The 22,505-nt window shown below is 32.8% G+C and overlaps 1 protein-coding gene across 1 annotated transcript; it reads left to right on the plus strand.

Moving 5' to 3' along the window:
• The first annotated feature begins 15,572 nt into the window (after window positions 1-15,572).
• LOC134689587 (uncharacterized) lies at window positions 15,573-17,797 on the plus strand. The gene is made up of 2 exons (XM_063549554.1): window positions 15,573-15,669; window positions 17,096-17,797. Exon 2 carries the CDS (start codon window positions 17,100-17,102, stop codon window positions 17,688-17,690), a length of 591 nt encoding a protein of 196 aa, XP_063405624.1. The 5' UTR covers window positions 15,573-15,669; window positions 17,096-17,099; the 3' UTR covers window positions 17,691-17,797.
• Window positions 17,798-22,505: the final 4,708 nt, after the last annotated feature.

Below are 22,505 nucleotides of genomic sequence, written 5' to 3' on the forward strand. Positions count from 1 at the left end.
GTCAATCTCTTCTTTATATATGGTCAAGAAAGTAAACTTTATTAGTACCTTTTATAAGAGACGTACAAGAGACATTTAAGTAACCGGTCTGATTGATACATTAATGATTGGAGGATTATGTAATGAAAATACATTATAATACTTATAATAAATATCTTCTACATTGCGAACCCGTTTAAATGACCTTTTGTTAGAAACCTTTTATTAGGAACCTTTTTATTAAGAACCTTTTATTAGGAACCTTTTATTAGGGAAGTATTTCTAAAATATTTTAAGGTCCTATTCTGAATTATATAGAAGCATTCCATAATGCAAATATATTAATATAAATTATAACTATCTTCTATACAATGAATTATTCTTAGTCTAGGTCCGTATGTTAATGAAAAAAAGTAGTTTCTTGGTTTTTAAAGATTAAAGGTGCATTTATTTTTTAACCGATTCAAATCAAATGGGCAGATTCTAAAACGATGAAAATTTTATATGATTAATGTATCACTGTTATCTTAAAAGTATGTATTTTGAAAATAACAAAACAGAAACTAAATAGAAAGACAAAAAGGAGAAGTTCATATTCAAATGAGTGGCTCACGAGGAGCATAACTTAATATCGGACATTATTTTAGACTTCAAGATACAAAAAAATAAACAGATTGGACGTATAAACATCTCTCTTCATAAAAACCCGTATAGCGGCCACTTCGCTTAATGAGAGATTGTAAAAAGGTTCAACGATATTGTCCTACTATAGAAATTGGTTTCCTGTGTCCCGGATTGTGATCTTTAAACACAAGATAAGTTATTACTATTTTACATCCCAGCTGTTTTAGATTAGACGAAAAACCATTTACAATTCATAAAATCTAGTTTAGAACGCCACACAACCATTATAATATACTTTATATATTACTATATGATGTATACCCTTTATGCCCGTGTCACACTGTCCCGATTTTTATATACGATGGACACCCGAATGCGAAAATTGTAAGTTCGTACGAAGTTGGTCCCGATATCGTTAAAATACCAAAAAGTGACCGAAGCAAGTACGATTAATAACGAAGTCTACACGATGGTGCCGAAATTATTTACGATGGCAAAAGATGGACATATGAAGGTTAACCGAAGACGGGTATTTAAGCCTCATATCTCAACCGAAGCTTACACGATGGATCACGAAGCTACACGATGGATTACGAAGGCTACACGATGGATTACGATGATTGCTCTATGGCCATACGATGCCTAAAAGACGTCGTGTACAGCTTACGATGCATTTAAATTCTACCATGCATGGCGGAAAATCGATCTTTTTCTCTAATTCTTATAAAACTTAGTTTATTAGCCCCTCGCCTACTACATGTACGTTGCGTGTAGATAAAATTGTTATGGACACTCTAGAACAAAAATGCTCAAAACTTGGTATGGTATTACTCGTTAAGAATATTTAAGCGCTATTGACTTTAAAGTTCAAAGGATAAGGCCACAGCGGCAGTTGTTATACAAGGCAATATCAACCTTGTGGACACTCTAAAACCAATATGCTTCAAAAGATTTTAACCACGTTTGGTATATTGTTCCTACTTGTAATACTCTGACATTTTTTACGTTCAGGGCCAAAGGTCAAGGTCATGCAGATGGACTTGTTTTTTTTCTCCTTGAAATAACATAATACACAGGAAATTGGTTGCTCATTTTTTTACCTACTGGTTTTAAAGACAATATTAAAGGTATTTCCAGTTACTGAATGTTTTGGTTGATTTCTAAAAAAAAAGTTTATGTATCATGTATGCATATTCAATTTACCATTTTCTGCATGTGTCAAATACAAATATAGTGTCCCCAATATGTTACATACGAGGGGATGCCACGCTCGGCATTTTTTTTTTTAACTGTAAAATGTGTGCACTAGTCTAAATAATCACCCATAATTATGCCCATGTTTACTGATCTATCTTTAAGGTAAGGTTATGGGTTCGTTGATCCCTTTTATTCAAAAAGAGCTCTTTCCAGGAGAATATCATAATAATATAGACAAAAGGAAGGATGTGGGGAAAGCAACAAATGCGGCAAAATATGGCATATAGAAAACAAAATGGTTATGGAGTAAACATTCGCGTGACAACAACTCATACGATACATAAAAATCAGAATAATGAAGAAAAATTTGGTTTCCCTGTATACGTGTACCTGCAGTGTTGTTGTACGATGCGCGTTTATGATTTTCATTATGTTACTTGATATGAAAAATTGACAAAAAATAATATTTTACTTGTAAAAGTAAATCCAGAGCCTGTAATAGCTGCTCTTCTTGTTCCATTTGAATTAATAGAACCAACGCTGTCGCCGTGTTGTTCTCATAAAATCATATGATATGAGCTCCATGTTTTGTGAACGTCTTTTTAACTGTCGTATTAGACTGTACAGTGCATATCGCGCATTGCACTTTAAATGTATTTTAGCGCGAAAATTAACTTACAATTAGCTGGATGTATTGCCGTCGTAGTTCCATCTTGTCGCCTTCGTTCTTTTATTCGATGGCAACACGACGGGATTACGAGGTCTTCACGAAGTCGTGTTGCCATTGTAAGACCTTCGGGTAGCTTCGTGATTCAATCGTGTAGACATCGTAATGTCAAAACTGCCCGATGGAAACGATGGAAACACGAATGCAATACGATGTTCATAGATGCATTCCCGGTGACATTACGATGGTGAGGATGGTGATACGAACTCAATACGAACCCTCAACATCGAACGCACCTTCGGGGATTTTTTAACATGTTAAAAAATTTAGAACCCTTCCCGAAGTTGTCCCCGAAGGCTAGAAAAAGTGGCCGATGGTTTTACGATGGTTAAAGATGGCACTACGAATAGCCCGATCTGGATACGATCAGTCCCGATTTTGAAAATTTCCATTATCGTGTTGCCATCGGCGTAAAAATCGAGACAGTGTGACGCGGGCATTATGAACCCCGAACACGATGAGTAGATATCAAATAATCGGCCCACTCTTGTTTACCGACTCGCCCCACTTTTGAAAAAGTGTTATATCAAATTGAACAATCAGTCTGACAACTCACTTATCACGGTGGGTAAGGTTGTCCTGCGAGAGAACGTTCTGTGCTGGTGATTCGGTCATGACGGGTGCTGGTGGGTCCTGATTCTGTGCTGGTGGGTTTGTTTACATTGTATCAGAATGGCAATAAAACAATAAAACAACCGTTTTGTTGCTTAATTTTTCTCTGATACGTCATAAGTACCATAAAAAGCATATTACAACAATAATTTATTGCAAAAGTCGTGCAAGTTCGCTAAACGAAATTGTCCTGACACTGTGCTGGTGATTAAAAAAAACGGTCCTGGTTCTTTGCTCCTATGTCCTGGTTCTGTGCCTTTATATTTAAGTCAAAAGTGGCAAATATTCCAGATCATTGATGCTTTACTGTTGTTGACCATATCTAGCTGTTATCTGTTTTCTTAAAATAGACATTATTGTGACTATGTTTACTGTTATTATGAAAAAAATAACCCATAATTTTTTAATTTATTGTTTTCTGTTTTCTCATTTAAAATGATTTAAAAAGCTTTTATCGGTTATCAATATTTCAATGAACTGGAATTTAAATAAAAACATAAACAAGACTCACAAAGCCAAGAGATTCCTGACTTGGGCCGGGCGCTAAAATGCTTTGGGATTTAACATGTTTCGTACGAATCAGAAACAAAGAAAGTTGATCAAGGCAAACAATCGGATTCAGGTGAGCATGAACACCTCTTAGATGAGTTAAGATAACGAATTCAGTGTAATCTAAGAATCCTGAATATTGTTTCTCTGACAATTGTGTGCGATACTGTAGATACTTTTCTTTTCATTCAACCAAATGAAGCTCAGCCTTGTTTCTGTGCTTTTGAATCATGTGTCTTCAGCAGCTAAAATCAGATTTCTTTGTAAGCAATTTAGTACTGACTGAAAGGATGACTATAATTTTGCGTTTATTTTTAATATTTTTTATTGGGGGGGGGGGGGGGGGTAGGGTAGGAAGAGGGAGGGAACAGTGGCTTGGAGTAGTTTTGAAATTCTAAAAATTGATGTTGATTTTTTCAAAATAAAAATTTTGTCTAAACAGTTGTTAGTTATTTTCGAAAGTTCGATAGAACACTTAAAAATATAGGACTATTCTATGGAAGGCCAGACTAGAATTTGTCAGAGAATGTAGATGAGATAACTTAGATTACACTTACAGAAATAACATTTTTTAAATTTTGCATTTTATAATTCCAAAAGAAAGTCTCTTGTCAAAGATCTTTGATTAAGAATTAAGGGGGAGTGAATGATATTTATATATTTAAATATATTTCTTGAATAAAAATAAAAATATGCCATAATTTTAATTGAAAATGAGTGAAAAATGAATGAACGGAAAAAATACCAGACTAAGAAATACACTTTTAATATTGGTAATATCACGAGGCTTTTTGTGTGCCAAACACACCTTCGCTGTAGTAGTGACTCGTTACTGAGGTATTTCACTCACGCATTTATTTCATTTTTTGATACAGTGAATTCGTTGTATTATTACATTAACATGTATCCTTTGTACATATATATTTGTAAAAAATCGTATCTAAAGCCAGATATATCAAACAATTTTTTTTCCCATTTAATATGTGTTTTCAGGACAAAACAATCAACTCTAAAACGCCTTGGAAGTAAAATGCGATAAAATGATTGCCCGTTTTTACCCCCCCCCTCCCCTCCCCGAAACAGGAACTGCCAGATAGAGAGAGGGAGGGGTCAGATATGCAAGTTAAAATCAATATTTTATCTTTTCGTGTACGTTTTTTTTTTTCACTTGTAATTATACATGTTTGCACCAACAGAAATCGGTTTAAATATAAATGTGCTTTTGATTTCAAAAATTAAAATATCTCGTAGCTTCATACTACCAATTGAGTATAACTATACAAGTATATAAGATGCAAAAAAAACCACTAAATTATACACCTACATCTAACTTTTAAAACCGATTAAAAATCAAAGTACTGATGTACTGAACATCGGATGAGCGCATGTTCTTGTGGATGGTTTGACAACCACTTGTCTGAGAAAAAAAATAACATCTCTATACCTGAAAGTCAGGTTTGCTTACAGATATAATTTCTTTTTCTGGGCGTGGATGATAAATTAATGACACGGAGTTCAACCTCACCGTAATAACTTGTATATTGTAGTAATACAACTCAGTATACTCTGGTTTATTGTTATTTATAGTATAAATAATTGTATATTACAGTATCATGTATATATAATGTTTATGTATTTGTATATCATTCTTTTCTACTATATAAATATTAGTGCAGTGCAAGTGCATATTGGATACTCTACTGAAATAATGGACAATTTATTAAAAAGGTTGATGACCACAAACATTTGGGTGTTACTTTTTCTAATAATTGTCAGTATATATAGATAACATATGTTGTAGTGCCACTAAACAGATTTTTATTCTGAGAAAAAATATATTCTGAACTGAAACATTCACTTTTCTACATTGGATTTGGAATCTTATGGATTTTATCTCGAATTATACAGATGATAATTAATATAATACTAGAAACCGTTTTCACTATAGAGTACCGAGATGTAGATTGGGCATATTTTCTAAATTTGTTTTCCCTTCTTCAATTCGTGCATGGAATTTATTACCATTAGATATTAGATCCATACAATCATCTCCTAAATTCAAAAACACAGATGTCGTCCTTTAAAAGCTGATTTATACAGAGTTAATTTATTAAGTGACCCATAATTTATACAGAGTTAATTTTGTAAGTGTCCCAAGTTGTGAATGTGGGTGCCCATTAGAAGATTCGATTCATTTTTTCTAAGAATGTTCACTCTACATAAATTTTAGAAATCAGCTCTTTAAAAACATTCAACACTTTGCTGCTATCTCTATAGGTGTAATACCACCATTGATTTTTCCCTATTAGTCTTTGTTAAATTGGTACTTTTAAAATAATTGTACAGTATTTACCTTTATTTCAATCAAAGAAATACTTTGCATGTGTAAAGTTTAATCCTTTCCAGTGATACAGTGAAAATTTCACACAACATTGCATTGCATATAAGAAAATAATCATCACCGGAAGTAAACAACCCAATTTTTACACTGTTATTTTACTGGTTACCTGTTTTGGTAGCTATGCAACCTTAACGTTCCAAAATATTTTATAAGACCATCAAATAAAAAAAGAATGATGCTTTCAGACATCCAACATACATATTTACGACTCAGAAAAATTTAAGTGCATTAAAATGCAGGGTTAATTTTCTACAACTGACAAATTCAAGGGAATATTTTTTTAGGCCTACTTTTTTATGCAACCGGATGTGACGTACCATGATTTGGTGGTATTACACCTAAAGAACATGAATATAATTATGAAAGACAGCAGGGTCACCAGGGTGTGAAGTCCCTATCATCTGAAGTTAATACTAAGCATAGCTCTAGAAATAGACAGATAACTAAATCATGACATTTAAAAAAAAATCTCTCTTGTTTTCGAGGTTTTTGTAGTTTTGTTTTGCCTGAACAAACTGACACAATTAATTTAGTATTGTTGAATTTTTATAATTTATGTTCAATATATACATTGGGAACACCGGTTACTATGATAATAATCCTGCCACGTATGAATTGGGTAAAATAAATCAGAAAAAAAGATGGTAATATGACAATTTACATACGATTGGTGCAACAACATACCGACGATTAACATGGCTCACCAGGGTTGAAGCTAAAAAGTATATCAAACTCCATGAAAAATTGATTAAAATATAAAAAAAGAAGGTGCTTATGATTGCCTATGATGAGCTATGATACAACTTTCCGCAAGAGACTAAAATGACACAGAAACTAAGAACTATAGGTCACCTTTGTTCTGTTCGTTCCAACAAAGTTATTGAGATTTTGTTGAAAATTTAACCATTTACGACAAGAAGAAAATTGTTTAGAATTTAATGCAAAGAAGTTTTAAAGTCTTTCGCCAAAACAAACTATCAATTTGTTCTTATCCTATGTAAAATTCCATGCAATGTCCATCCACTCATGATCATTAACTGTAAAAGACTTCTTGGTATCTTTCAAATGCCTTTATAATGTCTTATTTATACATAGTTATGAAATAACTGTTGTGAGCACAAGATTCATTGCACACTTTTAAAGTTCTAAATTATCAAACATTAAAATATGAACTTTATGATCGGTACGATTGAGAATTTTATCTAAGAGAATTTGGTTTATCGACCGGTATTAGTTGAAGATGCGTCTTCGAACTAGCTTTCAGTAGCTGCGAGTATGCGTTGTTCAATGATTTGTGTCTTAATGTTATTAATTCATGTGATAAATTGCTGTGTTGTTACACCACTGTACCAATGAAGGAGGAAAGAAGGAGGGGTTGGTTGGATGGAGTTGCGAGGGGCCGTGTGAAACGCATACTAGTATTTAACTGAAATAAACCAGTCAAACCTTAATGTCAATATAAGACCCCCTCTTATAAATGTCGCTTTATTTTAAGCACCTTTTAAAACTGTTTAAGTTAATGTATTTTGTAGAGAATCATCAATTCAAGGGCATTGAATATCTTACTAAATAAAACTATTCTAAATAGATATATTTGCATCTGATATTGGACGGAAGATGTTGACCATTTATGTAATATAAGTTACGATTTATCATATAAAACAGCCAAATGGATGCACAAAAGTAAAAATAGGAGTCACAGATCCGATTGAATACAATTATCAGCTAAATTTTTATTGATTTTGTAACATTTGTTTCAAATATGACAAACGTTTTACCCAAAATCACCAGCACCGTATCAGGACCCACTAGCACAATGACAGGACCCACCAGCACAGTATCAGGACATGAATAAACTGAGAAAATGCGAAATTTTACTAAATTGCACTGGTTTTTCACAAAATAATTTTGTCGTTTGGATTTGGGTATAGAAAGCGGACTCCATGAGCATTTTGTTTTAGTTTTTCAGTTCTAGATTTTCCGAAAATGAGCACATTTGTGTTACGCTTACTGAAACAGTTTAGAGGGTCATCTTTTTAATGGTTTGCCTATGAACCCATGAGAAACAAAATTGAAAAATTTCAACTGTTTCCTTCAATTTTTATGAGAGAAAACGTCAAAAATCATTATTTTTGTCTTTGTTTACATTTTTTCATTGATCACCAGCACCCTTCAGGACCGAATCACCAGCACAGAACGTTTTCTCGCAGGACAACCTTACCCACCGTGCTTATTAACGAAAAAGGTTTAAACCCTACTGAATAAAGGTCTGGCAACTCGCCCCACTTATAAAAAGATATTGCTTCCTTTAAGTATGTTAAATTACTATTAGTTCGTATCCAGTCGTCCTGGTCTAGTAGTATGTGTCGTGGCTTGATATTCTAAAGGTCCTGAGTTCGAATCCCAGCATATACACTGGATTTTTTCTACGTGATAGATAGTCTTTTCCCTGTAATTAATTATAAGTTTTATAGTGGGTTTGACATTCCCGCCAAAATGTACAGAACAAAGGAAAGCATGCACAACAAAGACACTCAAACTGGGGTGATCTGGTAGGGGTGATCCGGCTCAGATCACTATTAATTACATTCCAGCTCCTTTTTTCTAACAGGGGTGATCTGAGCCGGATCACCCCTGTTAGAACAAAGGAGCTGGGATGTAATTAATAGTTATCCCATTCGGACTTGGTGTGTCAGTGTAAGATCACCCTCTGATGATCGGGGTGATCTTACACTGACACACCAAGTCCGAGTGGGATAACTATTAAAGAACGGATATAAATTGTGAAACTAAAAAGGTATTTTATTACGGTGAAAACTTATGAAGCAAGGTAGTCGGCTCTACGATTTTTGCTTGTAAGTTGGCAGGAAGGAAATACATTTGTCCCAAATGTACCGTTTTAAGAATATTATACGCGTTGAAATAATTATTTAGGAAGAATTTCATTGAATCACACAATTACTTGGATGAAATTAAAAACCAACAAACAGTAACCCGCCCCCCCCCCCTCTTCACCAATGGCTGTTCTTGTCTCAAGTTGGAAACCTTGTCAGAAGATGTATTTTTGCATATCTTAAAGAATTTAAATTATCATATTTTTTTTTTATTTCTGTTAAATTTGAACTTCATAGACGCTGGATGATTTATAACTTGACATATACCAACTCTTTTCATCTTGAACTTGTATTTTGGTCAAAAAGGGCCTATAAGCTTTAAACCAGGTTTAATCCAAATTTTTTTCTACGGAAATTCCTGTACCAAGTCCGGAACATGACAGTTGTTGTCAATTCGTTTGATGTATTTGGGCTTTTGGTTTTGCCATTTAGTAAGAGATTTTCCTATTTGAATTTTCGTTTGAGTTCAGTATTTTTTTTTATTTTTTTTTTACATTAAAAATGTGTGTTTACTACAGATTTCCTTGTACATAATGGGGTTTAATTTATTTTTTATTCGAGCGTCACTGAATATTTTGATATGTCGTTTGTAGAAGAAACGTACTTTTAACGTGCACATACCAATTAGTTATAAAAAAGGAGAAGATATGATGTGATTGCTAATGAGACAACTCTTCACAAGAGACAAAATGACACAGAAATTAACAACTATAGGTCACCGAACGGCCTTAAAAAATTACCAAAACCCATACCGCATTGTCAGTTATAAAAGGCTCATAGATGACAAATGTAAAACAATTCAAACGAGAAAAATAACGGCCTAATCAATATGCAAAACAAAGAACGAAAAACAAATCTGTAACACAGCAACAAACGACAACCACTGAATTACCGGGTACAGACCTGGGACAGGCAAATACAAACATAATGTGACTGGATACCAATCCTCCCCCTGACCTGGGACAATGGTTTTACAGTTCAATAAAAGAACCAACTTAAAAAATTAGTCGAAAAATGCTTAACTCACAAGATGAATACAAATTGAAATGCATCTATCCAAAACGCATGGTGGACGTGGCAGGGTACTTGTACATCTTAACAACAAAAAGACACTAAGTACATATCTGAGAGTACTTGCAGTTACTGACAGCGAGTTCAAAGCCAATAGCTATGTTGGGGGTTTTTTTGAGAAAAAAAAGTTTGTTTCCAGATTTTGGAGAAAAAAAATAATTTGTTTTTGACCCCGGGAAAATTTTTTTTTTGTTTCACCCTCAGCTGCCAAATGTCTGGTACTGAAATTCCGAATTACTCAGCATAATGAATATAGACGTATATATGCAGATAACGTCCAGTACTTAATACTTATATATACTTACTCAATCAACTTTATAAGATATGGGTGTTTTGAAAAAATTTGCAAATCCTTATCAGTTTAAATAATGTTCTTTTTAATGACATATTCAACAACTTCCGGTAGTGTTACCTCCGGGTATCATTAAGCGTAACTATCACATGTATCTTTATGCTTTTGCGTTTGAAACCGGAAATCATTTGACAGCAGAAACCATGATGATATCATTGGTATCATTATACGTAGCGGCATATTCATAAAATGTGAGATGCGATAGCTTTTTCGATATCAACGTACATAAAGCCCCAAGATTGATTATGATTTATGCGTGTATAACCGGAAAGCATGATTCTACATACAAAATCGATTATCTCCTCCAGGACTCGAACCCGGGATCTCTAATTTGTTACAAAGCAGCGAGTTGACCGACTGAGCAAAAGAAGTACTTCCTGTGAACAACCGCTTACGGCTGACTTAGAATCTACTTTGAAGGAAAGAAATTCAGTCACACGTGGTATTCCATAGAAAAATAATAAAAGAGCAAAATTTAGTAGACCATTAATCTGTGTTAATGAAGACCATTGCTCGGTTTTAATGTAGACCTTTTTTCTGTGTAAATGTAGACGACCATTACTCTGTGTAAAATTTAATGTAGACTATATTACCTTGTGTAAAATTTAATGTAGACCGGCTATATTACTCTGTAAATATAGACCATTGTTCTGTGTAAATGTTGACTATTACTCTGTGTTAATGAAGACCATTGCTCGGTTTATTGTAGACCAGTACTCTGATTTAATGTAGACGATCATTTTTCTATGTAAATGTAGACCATAACTTTGTATAAATGAAGACCATAAGACCACAACTTTGTATAAATGTAGACCATTAGTCAATGTAAATACGGACCTTTACTCTGTGCAGAATTGAATGTATACCACATTACTCTGTGCAGAATTGAATGTTTACTACATTACTCTGTGCATAGATTTTGAAAAATGTATAACTCTGTGTAAAATGTTATATAGACTATATTTCTCTGTGTAAATGTGGACCATTATTCTGTGTAAATGTAGACCATTATTCTGTGTAAATGTAGACTATTATTCTGTGTTAATGAAGACCATTTCTCGGTATTAATGTAGACAATCACTCTGTTTTAATGTAGGCGACCATTTTTTCTATGTGAATGTAGACCATAACTTTGTATAAATATAGACCATTAGTCTATGTAAATACAGACCATTACTATGTGAAGAATTGAATGTTTACCACATTACTCCGTGCATAGATTTTGAAAAACAAATGTATAACTCTGTGTAAAATGATATATAGACTATATTTCTCTGTGTAAATGTAGACCATTATTCTGTGTAAATTTAGACCATTACTCTCTTGAATGTAGACCATTATTCTGTGAAAATGCAGACCATTACTCTGTATAAATGTAGACCATTTCTCTATATAAATGTAGATCATTTCTCTATATAAGTGCAGACCTTTTTTCTGTGTAAATGTAGACGACCATTACTCTGTGTACAATTTAATATGGACCATATTACTCTGTGTAAATGTAGACCACTACTCTGTATAAATGTAGACCATAACTCTGTGTAAATGTTTACGACCATTACTGTGTAAATTTAATGTAGACCATTAGACTCTGTGCAAATGTAGAACATTTCTCTATGTAAATGTAGACCATTACTCTATGTAAATGTAGAACATTTCTCTATGTAAATGTAGACCATTACTCTATGTAAATGTAGACCATTTCTCTATGTAAATGTTGACCATCACTCTTTGTAAATGTAAACCATTCCTCTATGTAAATTTGTACCATTACTTTGTATAAATGTAGACCATTACTCTGTGTTAATATAGACATTCACTCTAAAAAAAAAAAGAGAGAATGTATACCACATCACTCTGTGCATAAATTCTGCAAAACAAATGTATAACTCTGTGTAAAATTTAATGTACACTATATACTGTCTTAATATAGACCATTACTCTGTGTTAATGAAGACCATTATTCGCGGTTTTAATGTAGACCATTTCTCTGTGAAAATGTAGACGACCATTTAGTTTACTCTTGTGTAAAATTGAAAGTAGACTATATTGCTCGGTTTTAATGTAGTCCATTACTCTGTTGAAATGTAGACGACCACTACTCTGTGTAAGATTTAATGTAGACAATTACTGTGTGTTAATAAAGACAATTATTCGCGGTTTTAATGTAGACGACCATTACTCTGTGTAAATTTAATGTAGACTATATTTCTCTGTGTGAATGTAGACCATTGTTCTGTTTAAATTTAGACCATTATTCTTTATAAACGCAGACAATTACTCTGTGTAAATGTAAACGACCATTTCTATATGTAAATGTAGACCATTACTCTGTGTAAGATTTAATGTAGACCATATTTCTCTGTGTAAGTGTAGACCATTGTTCTGTTTAAATGCAGACAATTACTCTGTGTAAATGTAGACCATTATTCTTGATAAACGCAGACAATTACTCTGTGTAAATGTAGACCATTACTTTGTGTAAACGCAGACACTTACTCTATGTTAATGCAGACCATTACTCTGTGTTAATATAGACCATTAATTACTCTGTGTAAATGTACCCCGATTATTCTGTGTTAATGTAGGTCATTGCTCGGTTTCAATGTAGATCATTACTCCTGTGTAAAATTTAATGAGGACCATATAACTCTGGATAAATGTAGACCATTACTCAGTGTAAATGAATACGACCATTACTGTGTAAATTTAATGTAGACTATATAACTCTGTACAAATGTAGAACATTAATCTGTATAATTGTAGACCATAACTCTGTGCAAATAAAGACCTTCACCCTGAGTAAATGTAGATCATTACTCTGTATGAATGTTGACCATAATTCTGTGTACACATCGGCGGATCCAGCCATTTTGAAAAGAGGTGGTTCCTTACCAAGGATAAATGGATGGGGTTCCTACTATATGTCCCCATTCAAATGCATTGATCGTCCAAAAAATGGGAGGTTCCAACCCCTGGACCCCCCTGGATCCGCCATTGGTATATGTAGACCATCACAAAATATACAACCCACAATCGGCCTTGAAAAATTTATACAGCTCACAAATGTGTCTAAAAAGAAATACTGCGCTCGAAAGGTTTTGAAAAATGTACAGCGCACAATAGTTCTTAAAAATGTTCAGCACATCATAGTTCTCAATAGATATGTAACGCATACTCAGTCTTGAAAAATATGCAGCGCATAATAAGTCTTGAAAAATATACAGCGTGTAAATATGTCTCAACAAATATCCAGCGCACTATCGGTCCTAAAATTATAAAATGCACAATCGGTCTTAAAAAATGTATAGCACAAAAAAGGTCTCAAAAAGATAAACCGTACAGTAGGTCCTGAAAAATATACAACACTCAATAGTTTTTGAAATATAGACAGCGCACAATAGTCCCAACCAATAAATATATGGCGCACAATAGGTCTTAACAAAAATATAGCGCCGACTAGTTATTAAAAGATATTCAGCACGCAATAGGTCTAAAAAAAAATATATATAGAACACAATAGGTCTTGAAAAATATATAGCGGCTTATTGGTCATGAAATGTATATAGAGCTATATATTTTCAAAATTGTCCACCAAATCGTAGTCGCTCCATTCAGCTGATTAAAACAATGTGTAACACGGAAAGTTTGTACATGCGCTAGAAGTAAGCCATTTTCACTTTATGAGGTTAAATGATAAAAATGTCTTACCATTGTCTTTGTATAATACAGTCAATTTACCAGAATATAAAGCAAAAAACAATTTATGTATCAATTGTTATTACAAGGTTGGGCCTTTATTTTGCATCTACATTGATGGCGGCGTTTCAGAATTATTAGGGATTATCTCCTCGCAGCAAAACTTTTTCTTGATTTCTGTTATCACGTGATTCTGTCCGATCATCTGTTATGTAGAAAAACAAAATAACTTGATAAATGAATTATCAAATATTCTATAAAAGTAAAATTATAGAATGTGTTTATGTGAATCATAAATTATACGTTGTTTTGACGGGTGTAAGATGTAGATCTTGGTTTATTTCAACGAGGCACCGCCCTCTTTTTTTTAAACCTATTTACTTTTTTTAACAAAACTTATTAGCAATTCAACTGTGGCATTTGAATAGGTTAAAAGAAGTCAAGTTACAGTATCAGTGAAATTCCTACACGATCGAGGGTCTGTAGTGACTTACATTGTAATATATAATAATGTCCCAAAATATAATAGAGAACATTGAGAAATAACTAATTACGAATTTCGAATAGTTGAGTGCGAAAATAGGAAAAATAATTGTGGAAAATTTAAGAATAAATGATACAATATCAATTACAGAAACGAACGACATATACAGAACAAAGAAATTATCTAAATACAGGAAAACTTATCATAATAAGTAAAATCTGCCAATACATATTTTACAGAATTATTAATAAAAGAGGGACGAAAGATACCAAAGGGACAGTCAAACTCGTAAATCTAAAACAAACTGACAATGCCATGGCTAAAAAGGAAAAAGACAAACAGAAAAACAATAGTACACATGACACAACATATAAAACTAAAGAATAAACAACACGAACCCCACCAAAAACTAGGGGTTTTCTAATAAAATAGAGAAGGGACATTGGAAATCTGTCAAAGAGATAACAACCCGACCAAATTGCAGAAAACAGGTAAAAATAAAATATGAGTCAGTTTTATACAGGGAGAAAAAAATCCACACTAGGAGTCGGTCTTCAGCTAGCCACTAAACAATAATGTATACAAATCTAGATCAGCAAAATGGCCGCCACAGTAAAATCCGAAACATACAAATGGAAAAACGGCCAAATAAACAAAAAAACTACAACATTAGACTTACAATGGCTACATGTTTCTGAGTTGTGACAGGTGTCAAAATGCAAACATATACATATGCCCAATTTGGAATTAGTATTTACTCAACAAAACACACAACAGAAGTCAGTTCAAAAAAGTCCCAGTCCGATATTAGAATAGGTATAAGAAAAAAACGTAGCAAGTAATTAATTTTTAAAGGTAAAAAAACAGGGTAAAGAAAACAAAATGACACCATACATACCCTCTTGTGTGACTAATGTCAATCATCAAAATGTTACTATGTAATCTAAGATGCAGAACCAAATTATGCAAATTATTACCTCCCTTTTTATTATAAAATAACGAAATTCATTGTTCACCGACAGTTTTCGACAATTAGCTGTCATACATCGTTGCATCATCTAGACCAAAGATAAAATAAAGGTAAGTTCAACATTTTAATATTAATTGTACATACATTTTTTGTAATTTTATTTCTTTTGTTCAATTAAAGGAGGTCTTTAAACTACTAGAAATACAACTATAATACAGAAAAGTGCAATTGCTAATATTTGTCCGCAAAATCGCGGGCATTTAATGAGTGGTTAAAAATATGTAAATTGTTGTAGGATGAAATTTTATAAAAGATTTTATAACTGGAAAATTTCATGAAAGTTTTTAAAAGTTAAAGATACAAGACAATTTTTAAGCCCTCCTTTTTGGACTTTCCTTTTTGAATTTTCCTCGGAGTTCGGTATTTTTGTGTTTTACTTTTTCCACTTTAACCAAATTCCGTTATTTGAATTCTGTAATTTCAATTATTTTCGCGTTTTTCTGTATAGGTACTTTCGGACAGGATAATTTGTTTAGCCCTCCCCCTTTTCCAAAGTCCGTTTTATTTTTGTTTGAGGTTTATTTCAATTATTTTCGCGTTTTTTCTGTACACTTACATATATTATCAATGAAGATAGGAACGATCAATTCCAAGTTTACTATTCATGCTGGTCACGGATATATTATTATAAAGAGACTCTATATAGAAGAATTAATACATGTAATAAACTCGTTTAATATGAAGTTCATAGTTAATATAATACAATTTCTCTAATTCTATGGAAATTTATCCCTTTCCGAACCCATTGTATAAAAAAATTTAATCAACGTGTGGTTGCTGGTGATCTCAAAAGATCATTGGATGATTTTAAGGGTCATGACCTTTTTAGCTAACTGGATGAATCAAGATTTGATAACAGGTGTTAATGAAATTGACAACTTCGTGCAATGTGAAAGGCACTCGAAGGGGATTTTTGGTTAACAAAAAAAGAAAATGTCTTTATAATCATTAGAGAAACAGATTCTTACATAGTTACTCGTGGATTATCGGATTTATCCAATCTCGATAGTTAAATTATAAATTTTAAAGTCCTCGCCGAGGCGGCTCGGACTTTAAAATTGATAATTTAACTATCTCGATTGGATAAATCCGATAATCCACTGGTATCAATGTAAGAATCTATATGTATATCAGTGACTCTGGGGATAGTACACTTGGAATTAGTAGTATATAGCAAATACACTTTATTCATAATATACGTATGCATTATCATATTTCTATAGTAAACGGTGTATACATGTCTTGTCATGGTATACAAAAAAGAATGTGACAGTTGGTTTTCTCTAGCTCTTTTGCGTGGAAACGTTTTGGTGTCATTTTTTTAATTTCTCCTATTTGAATTCCCGTTCGAGTACGGTATATTTGTTAGATTTAATTATCTGAACCTTTATCAATTCGGTGTAGGTTTGGTCGATATGAGAAATGATTCAAACACATTGTTTTTATTTTTAATTTTTGTTTTTATTTTATTTTCAGAAAGATGAAGTTAATAGTTTTATCACTCGCAATGGTCGTCTGTATTTTGAGTGTGAATGGGTACAGTTTCAAACGTGGTGCTGAAACTCTTAATGAAAAAGAAAGGGGGCTCCTGAGAAGAATGGGTGTTGGAATGGCAAAGGCATATTTTGGCGAAGAGGGTGCAAAAGAGGGCGGCGAAATATTGGACAGGTGCCTGGACAAACCTTTAAGAAACATCGAGTGCTGCGTGAAAGGTGAAGGTCAAAAGATATGCGAACTTGAAAAAGTAGATGATGAAACCTGCAATAAAATCGAAAGGCTGATTGATGAAACACTAGAAGCAGGTGAAGGTCTATATGCGGTAGGATGTCTTGACATGGAAGGAGTTACACCATCGGAATGCGCCAAAGAATTATGTCTGCCATATTGTGAAGAAGAATGTGAAGATGAGTCTTGCGATTGTAACGAAGAGTGTGGCAATTTCGGAAAATTACTGGAAGAAGAAGAAGAAAAAGAAGAAGAAGAAAAGAAATCCAAAAAAAACTTTCATCTTAATCGTCTTCGTTCCCTGTTGAAAATTAGAAATTTCAAAAACATCGTAAAGAGGAAGTAAATACCACCATTAATCCACAATCCACAATCAGCACAACCGACAGCTACCTAACAAAAAAAAGATAATATGTTAAAATTAGCTTATAAATAAAACCAATATTTGCATTCTTTCTGTCTTTATTTTATTTTTAATTCAACGATTCTTCATTTTAGCGAATATATAAATATATAGGAAGATGTGGCGTGAGTGCCAATGAGACAACTCTCCATCCAAATAACAATTTAAAAAAAAAGTAAACCAGTATAGGTCAATGTACGGCCTTCAACACGGAGCCTTGGCTCACACCGAACACTAAGCTATAAAGGGCTCCAAACATTAATAATGTAAAACCATTCAAACGGGAAAACCAACGGTCTAATCTCTATAAATAAAACGAGAAACGAGAAACACGTATAAATTACATAAACAAACGACAACTACTGTACATCATATTCCTGACTTAGGACAGGTGCAAACATTTGCAGCGGGATTAAACGTTTAAATGGTACCAAATCTTCTCCTTTTTCTGAAACAATAGCATAACATCACAAAAAAAGTAGTTCTCAAAAAGAACAATTAGCAAAAAAAAATTAATTTCTCCTACCTAAGTAGCAATTATATACCAACTTCACTGGCATATGAGATATATATTTCCCAAATTTGTCAGTATTAAAGAGCTTGTAGCTGTTACTCAGTCCTTGAAACACGAAACTAGTGTCTGAGTAGAAAGTTAATATACCAGGGTATGTCAAAGAACGTCTCCTCCTTTTTTCTAAAAGATATTCATAGGAAGGTACAAAGACCTGGTTGATAAATATTCCGTATGAACTTTACACATTATACCCTCAAATGGTCTAGATCTATAGATTATGGGTACTAAAGATGTTTATCATCATTACATCTACATAAGAAAATGCCAATACCAATTCAGAAATATGACAGTTGTTATTTCGATTGATGTGTTTTAGTTTTTGATTTTGCCATTCGATAACAGACATTCCGTTTTGAATTCTCCTCAGAATTCGGTACTTTTGTTATTTTACTCTTTTGTACATACATTTGAAAATGCCTGTACCAAGTCAGGAATATGACAGTTCTTGTCTATTCGTTTTTGATGCGTTTTGCCATTCGATAACAGACATTCCGTTTTGAATTCTCCTCAGAATTCGGTACTTTTGCTATTTTACTCTTTTGTACTAACTGATGGTAATATTTATTAATTGCCATGGGATTCAATCTATTGAAACGCCTCAAATGTTTTCAAAATAGCTGATTACATACAATATGAATACAGACTATAATGCTGTAAGACACGGTCTGGATGTAGCGTGTTTGCCTCTAGTGCTGGAGGTCGACGTCGTATGTTCAAACCCAACCCGGTGAAACCAAGCCTTTAAAATTAGAATTTACTGCTTTTCTTTTAAATTTTTGGCATTACGTAATTGACGTTGGACGTTTATCAAGTGTTTATCACCTGTTAGGAGTCGGACTAGCTTAGGCTGCCGATTTACCTCCTAAATAGAAATGTCAAAACTTAGCTTCAGATTGTTGTGTTTTCATTGATCTTGCAAGTTTTTGATAATCATGCGTCTAATTTCAGAGGGGAACATTTGTTGTCGATTTGAGCGTTATGAATGAGTGATTTGTTTTTTGGACGATTATATTAAATTTTAGTTATTAATCCGATCAAAACCAAGTAGAATCTTTTTAATGACAAAATTCAATTGCAAGGTTGGCTTTCTTTAAGTGTTGACCTAGATGTTAAAAAGATATATAGGGTTTTAATTTTTACCATACATCACAAATGCATCAAGTTAAATTCAAAGTTTATTATAAATCCGATCGGAACCAAACTGATTCTCGTAAAGAATGCTCACGGAAAATAATTGAATTAAATTGGATTAAAAAATTACAGACTCTCTATCCTCACTCTCTGCCAAAATTCAACCATACAAATATTTCGGACCTAATTTCTATTTAAATAAAAACAACTGCCGACATTATCTGTTAATCAAGCTCTGTTCTTTACCTGTTCAAAAGTTACATAAATTTTTTAGAGGATTGCAACACAGTTCCATATTGCAGTCCTAAGTATGAAATCGTTCAAATTAAAATGGCATATTATTATTCTAAACTCTTTCCCAAAATTAATCGCTAAGAAGATCACAAAAAAACATTTTTACTAAAATCAAGGATGTCAATAAAGGTTTTGATTTTGTAAATATTGCCGATATTTTTAATGAAAATTCTTTAAAGAACAAATACCTGGATATTTTGAAAATACTGAACTCGTTCTCATTTGTTATGTTTACAAAAAATCTCCTCAGAAATATGTGTTTAATTATAGCCAAGTATATAAAGATGTAAAGATCAGTGACAATACACATATCATTGGTAGTGAGTCCAATGGTGTCACACACATGCATTTAGTTACTGAGCACTGATCGTTATTTATATGTAAACTTAGTTTCTTACTTTATGTACAGGCATTGATATTTCAGCTATTTATTTAGATATTACATTAAGATATTTATATACAGGTTGTGTAAACTTAGGTTCAGAAAATTTTCTACTATTTTTTTTTTTTTTATATATATATATATTTAGTCACGCTTCTTCTCCAATAGGGAGTAGTAGTTTGGTAATTTAAGTATGTCTGATTCAGAAGACATTACTGTGATAGAACGATTTATTGATGGTCTCCATGAAAAAGTTATGGACAGAACTTATATGTCCCAAAATTTAATTAATATGGATACAGGTTCGGAAACGTCAGAATTAGAGAGTGGATCAGATATTGGCCAAGACCCATGGCAATATCAAAAAAGTAAAAGGAAACGTGTTAACAGTCAACAGCACGACTCTTATAGTAGTGTGTTACAGGATACTGTAAAAAGGGCCCCCGTTAAAAGACTAATTTAAAAAAGTCCAAAACAGCTTAAAAAATATGTGTTAATAGTTTCTAATAGAGACGAAAAACTTGGATTAAAAAATCAAATACAAATACAAAAACTAATGAGTTCTTCTGTAGGTATTGTAAAAGAGCTCGGGGCAACAAGAACTGGTCATTTAATGGTTGTTTGTTTTGATAAACACCAGTTCAATCAATTGTCCAAACTTACACATCTAGGACAATGGTCAGTAAATGTGTTTCAGCCTAAATCGCTGAACACTACTATAGGTTGTATTTACAATGTTTCACTTGATATAGAAGAATCAGATTTACAGGACATTCTAGAGAAACAACAGGTCAGTCGATTTCAGAGACTAACATATTATGACATTAATACTAAATCTAGGGTTCCGTCAAAAACTCTAAAACTGTTTTTTTAACACAACAGAGTTACCACCCAGAGTGTTGATAGGTTTTAAGAGTCACAAAACAAAACTCTTTATTCCAAAACCAACTCAATGTTTTAAATGTCAGGGTTTTGGACATGTGCAAAAAGAATGTAGAACTAGTGTAAAATGTGTAAGGTGTGGGGAAGACCATAAAGATAGGGAGTGTAAAGTTAAGGCTAAATGTGCAATTTGCAACGGTGACCACCCAGCTACGAGTAAAGACTGCCCAAAGAAAATACAAAATGAAAAAATAATAAAAAGAGTGTATAAAGAAAAATGCTCAGTTAAAGAAGCAAGAACACATGTTCTTAAAGAGTCAAAACAAAATCCTTTACAGGGTAAAAAGGAAAAACTTCCTAAAGAGCATGAAAAGATTTCTCTAACAAAGGGCTTATTTCAACAGCTCACAGAGTTTGACAATTTTATTCTCTTAATAATTATGACAGCAATACAGGTTCCAACATTATCTGATAATGAACAAAAAGTCAGTGTTGTAGCTGACATGGTATTAGAATTCCTTGGTGTACACGTTAACCAAGAATATATACTAGATAAACTTACATTAATAAACTAAGTTTTTATTTATACTTGTATTTAATAATGAAATATAAACTATTTACATTCATGTCAATTATAATGTATACTTTAATCATATTCATGGCTTTACAACTTAGTTTGGCACATTGGAACTGTCAGGGAATTCGGTCACACATACCGGAGTTTATATGGCACTTAAACAATATTAAAGATACGCCAAATATTTTATGTTTTCAAGAAACTTTTTGTAAACTCCAAAACGATTACCCTGAAATACCAGGTTACACACTCGCAACATTCTCAAGTCGAGGTGTTAACAGAGGTGGAACAGCCATTTATGTTAAACAATATATTAACTATAGTACAGTTGATTTTCAGAGTACATTTGAAACTTCTGCAATTTATATTATACATAATAGTAAGAAATTACTGATACTTAATTTATATGACCCTAAATTAGACACTAAATATGAAGACTATGATACTCTTCTTAGTCAAATTACAACAGAATACATATTATGTGGTGACTTTAATGCTCACCATACATTATGGGGGAAAAGAATCGATACTAAAGGTAGAGAACTTTTTAAGTGTATTCAAGATAATAATATATGTCTTTTAAACGAAGGATCAGGAACAAGACTGAATCCGATTAATTTAGAAACATCATGTTTAGACCTGACTTTTTGTAGTCCTAATATTGGACAAAAAATTAATTGGTTGGTAGATCAACATTCCACATTTGGAAGTGATCATTTTTGTGTGTACATTGATTCTAATATATATATTGGTGATTACAACATTGATTTCTCCCCTAAATGGAATTTTAAGAGGGCAAATTGGAAAAGCTTCACGAAAGAATGTGACATTACATTTACAGAGAATTTAATTACAGATGATATACAGCAAACTAACAATACTTTAACCACTGAATTGATTAATATAGCATGTACCCAT

This window comes from Mytilus trossulus, chromosome 11 (genome assembly GCF_036588685.1).
Source record: "Mytilus trossulus isolate FHL-02 chromosome 11, PNRI_Mtr1.1.1.hap1, whole genome shotgun sequence".
Taxonomy (NCBI): domain Eukaryota; kingdom Metazoa; phylum Mollusca; class Bivalvia; order Mytilida; family Mytilidae; genus Mytilus; species Mytilus trossulus.

Coding starts and splice junctions, on each gene's coding strand:
- LOC134689587 (XM_063549554.1), top strand. CDS start 17,100: ATGAAGTTAATAGTTTTATCACTCGCAATGGTCGTCTGTATTTTGAGT.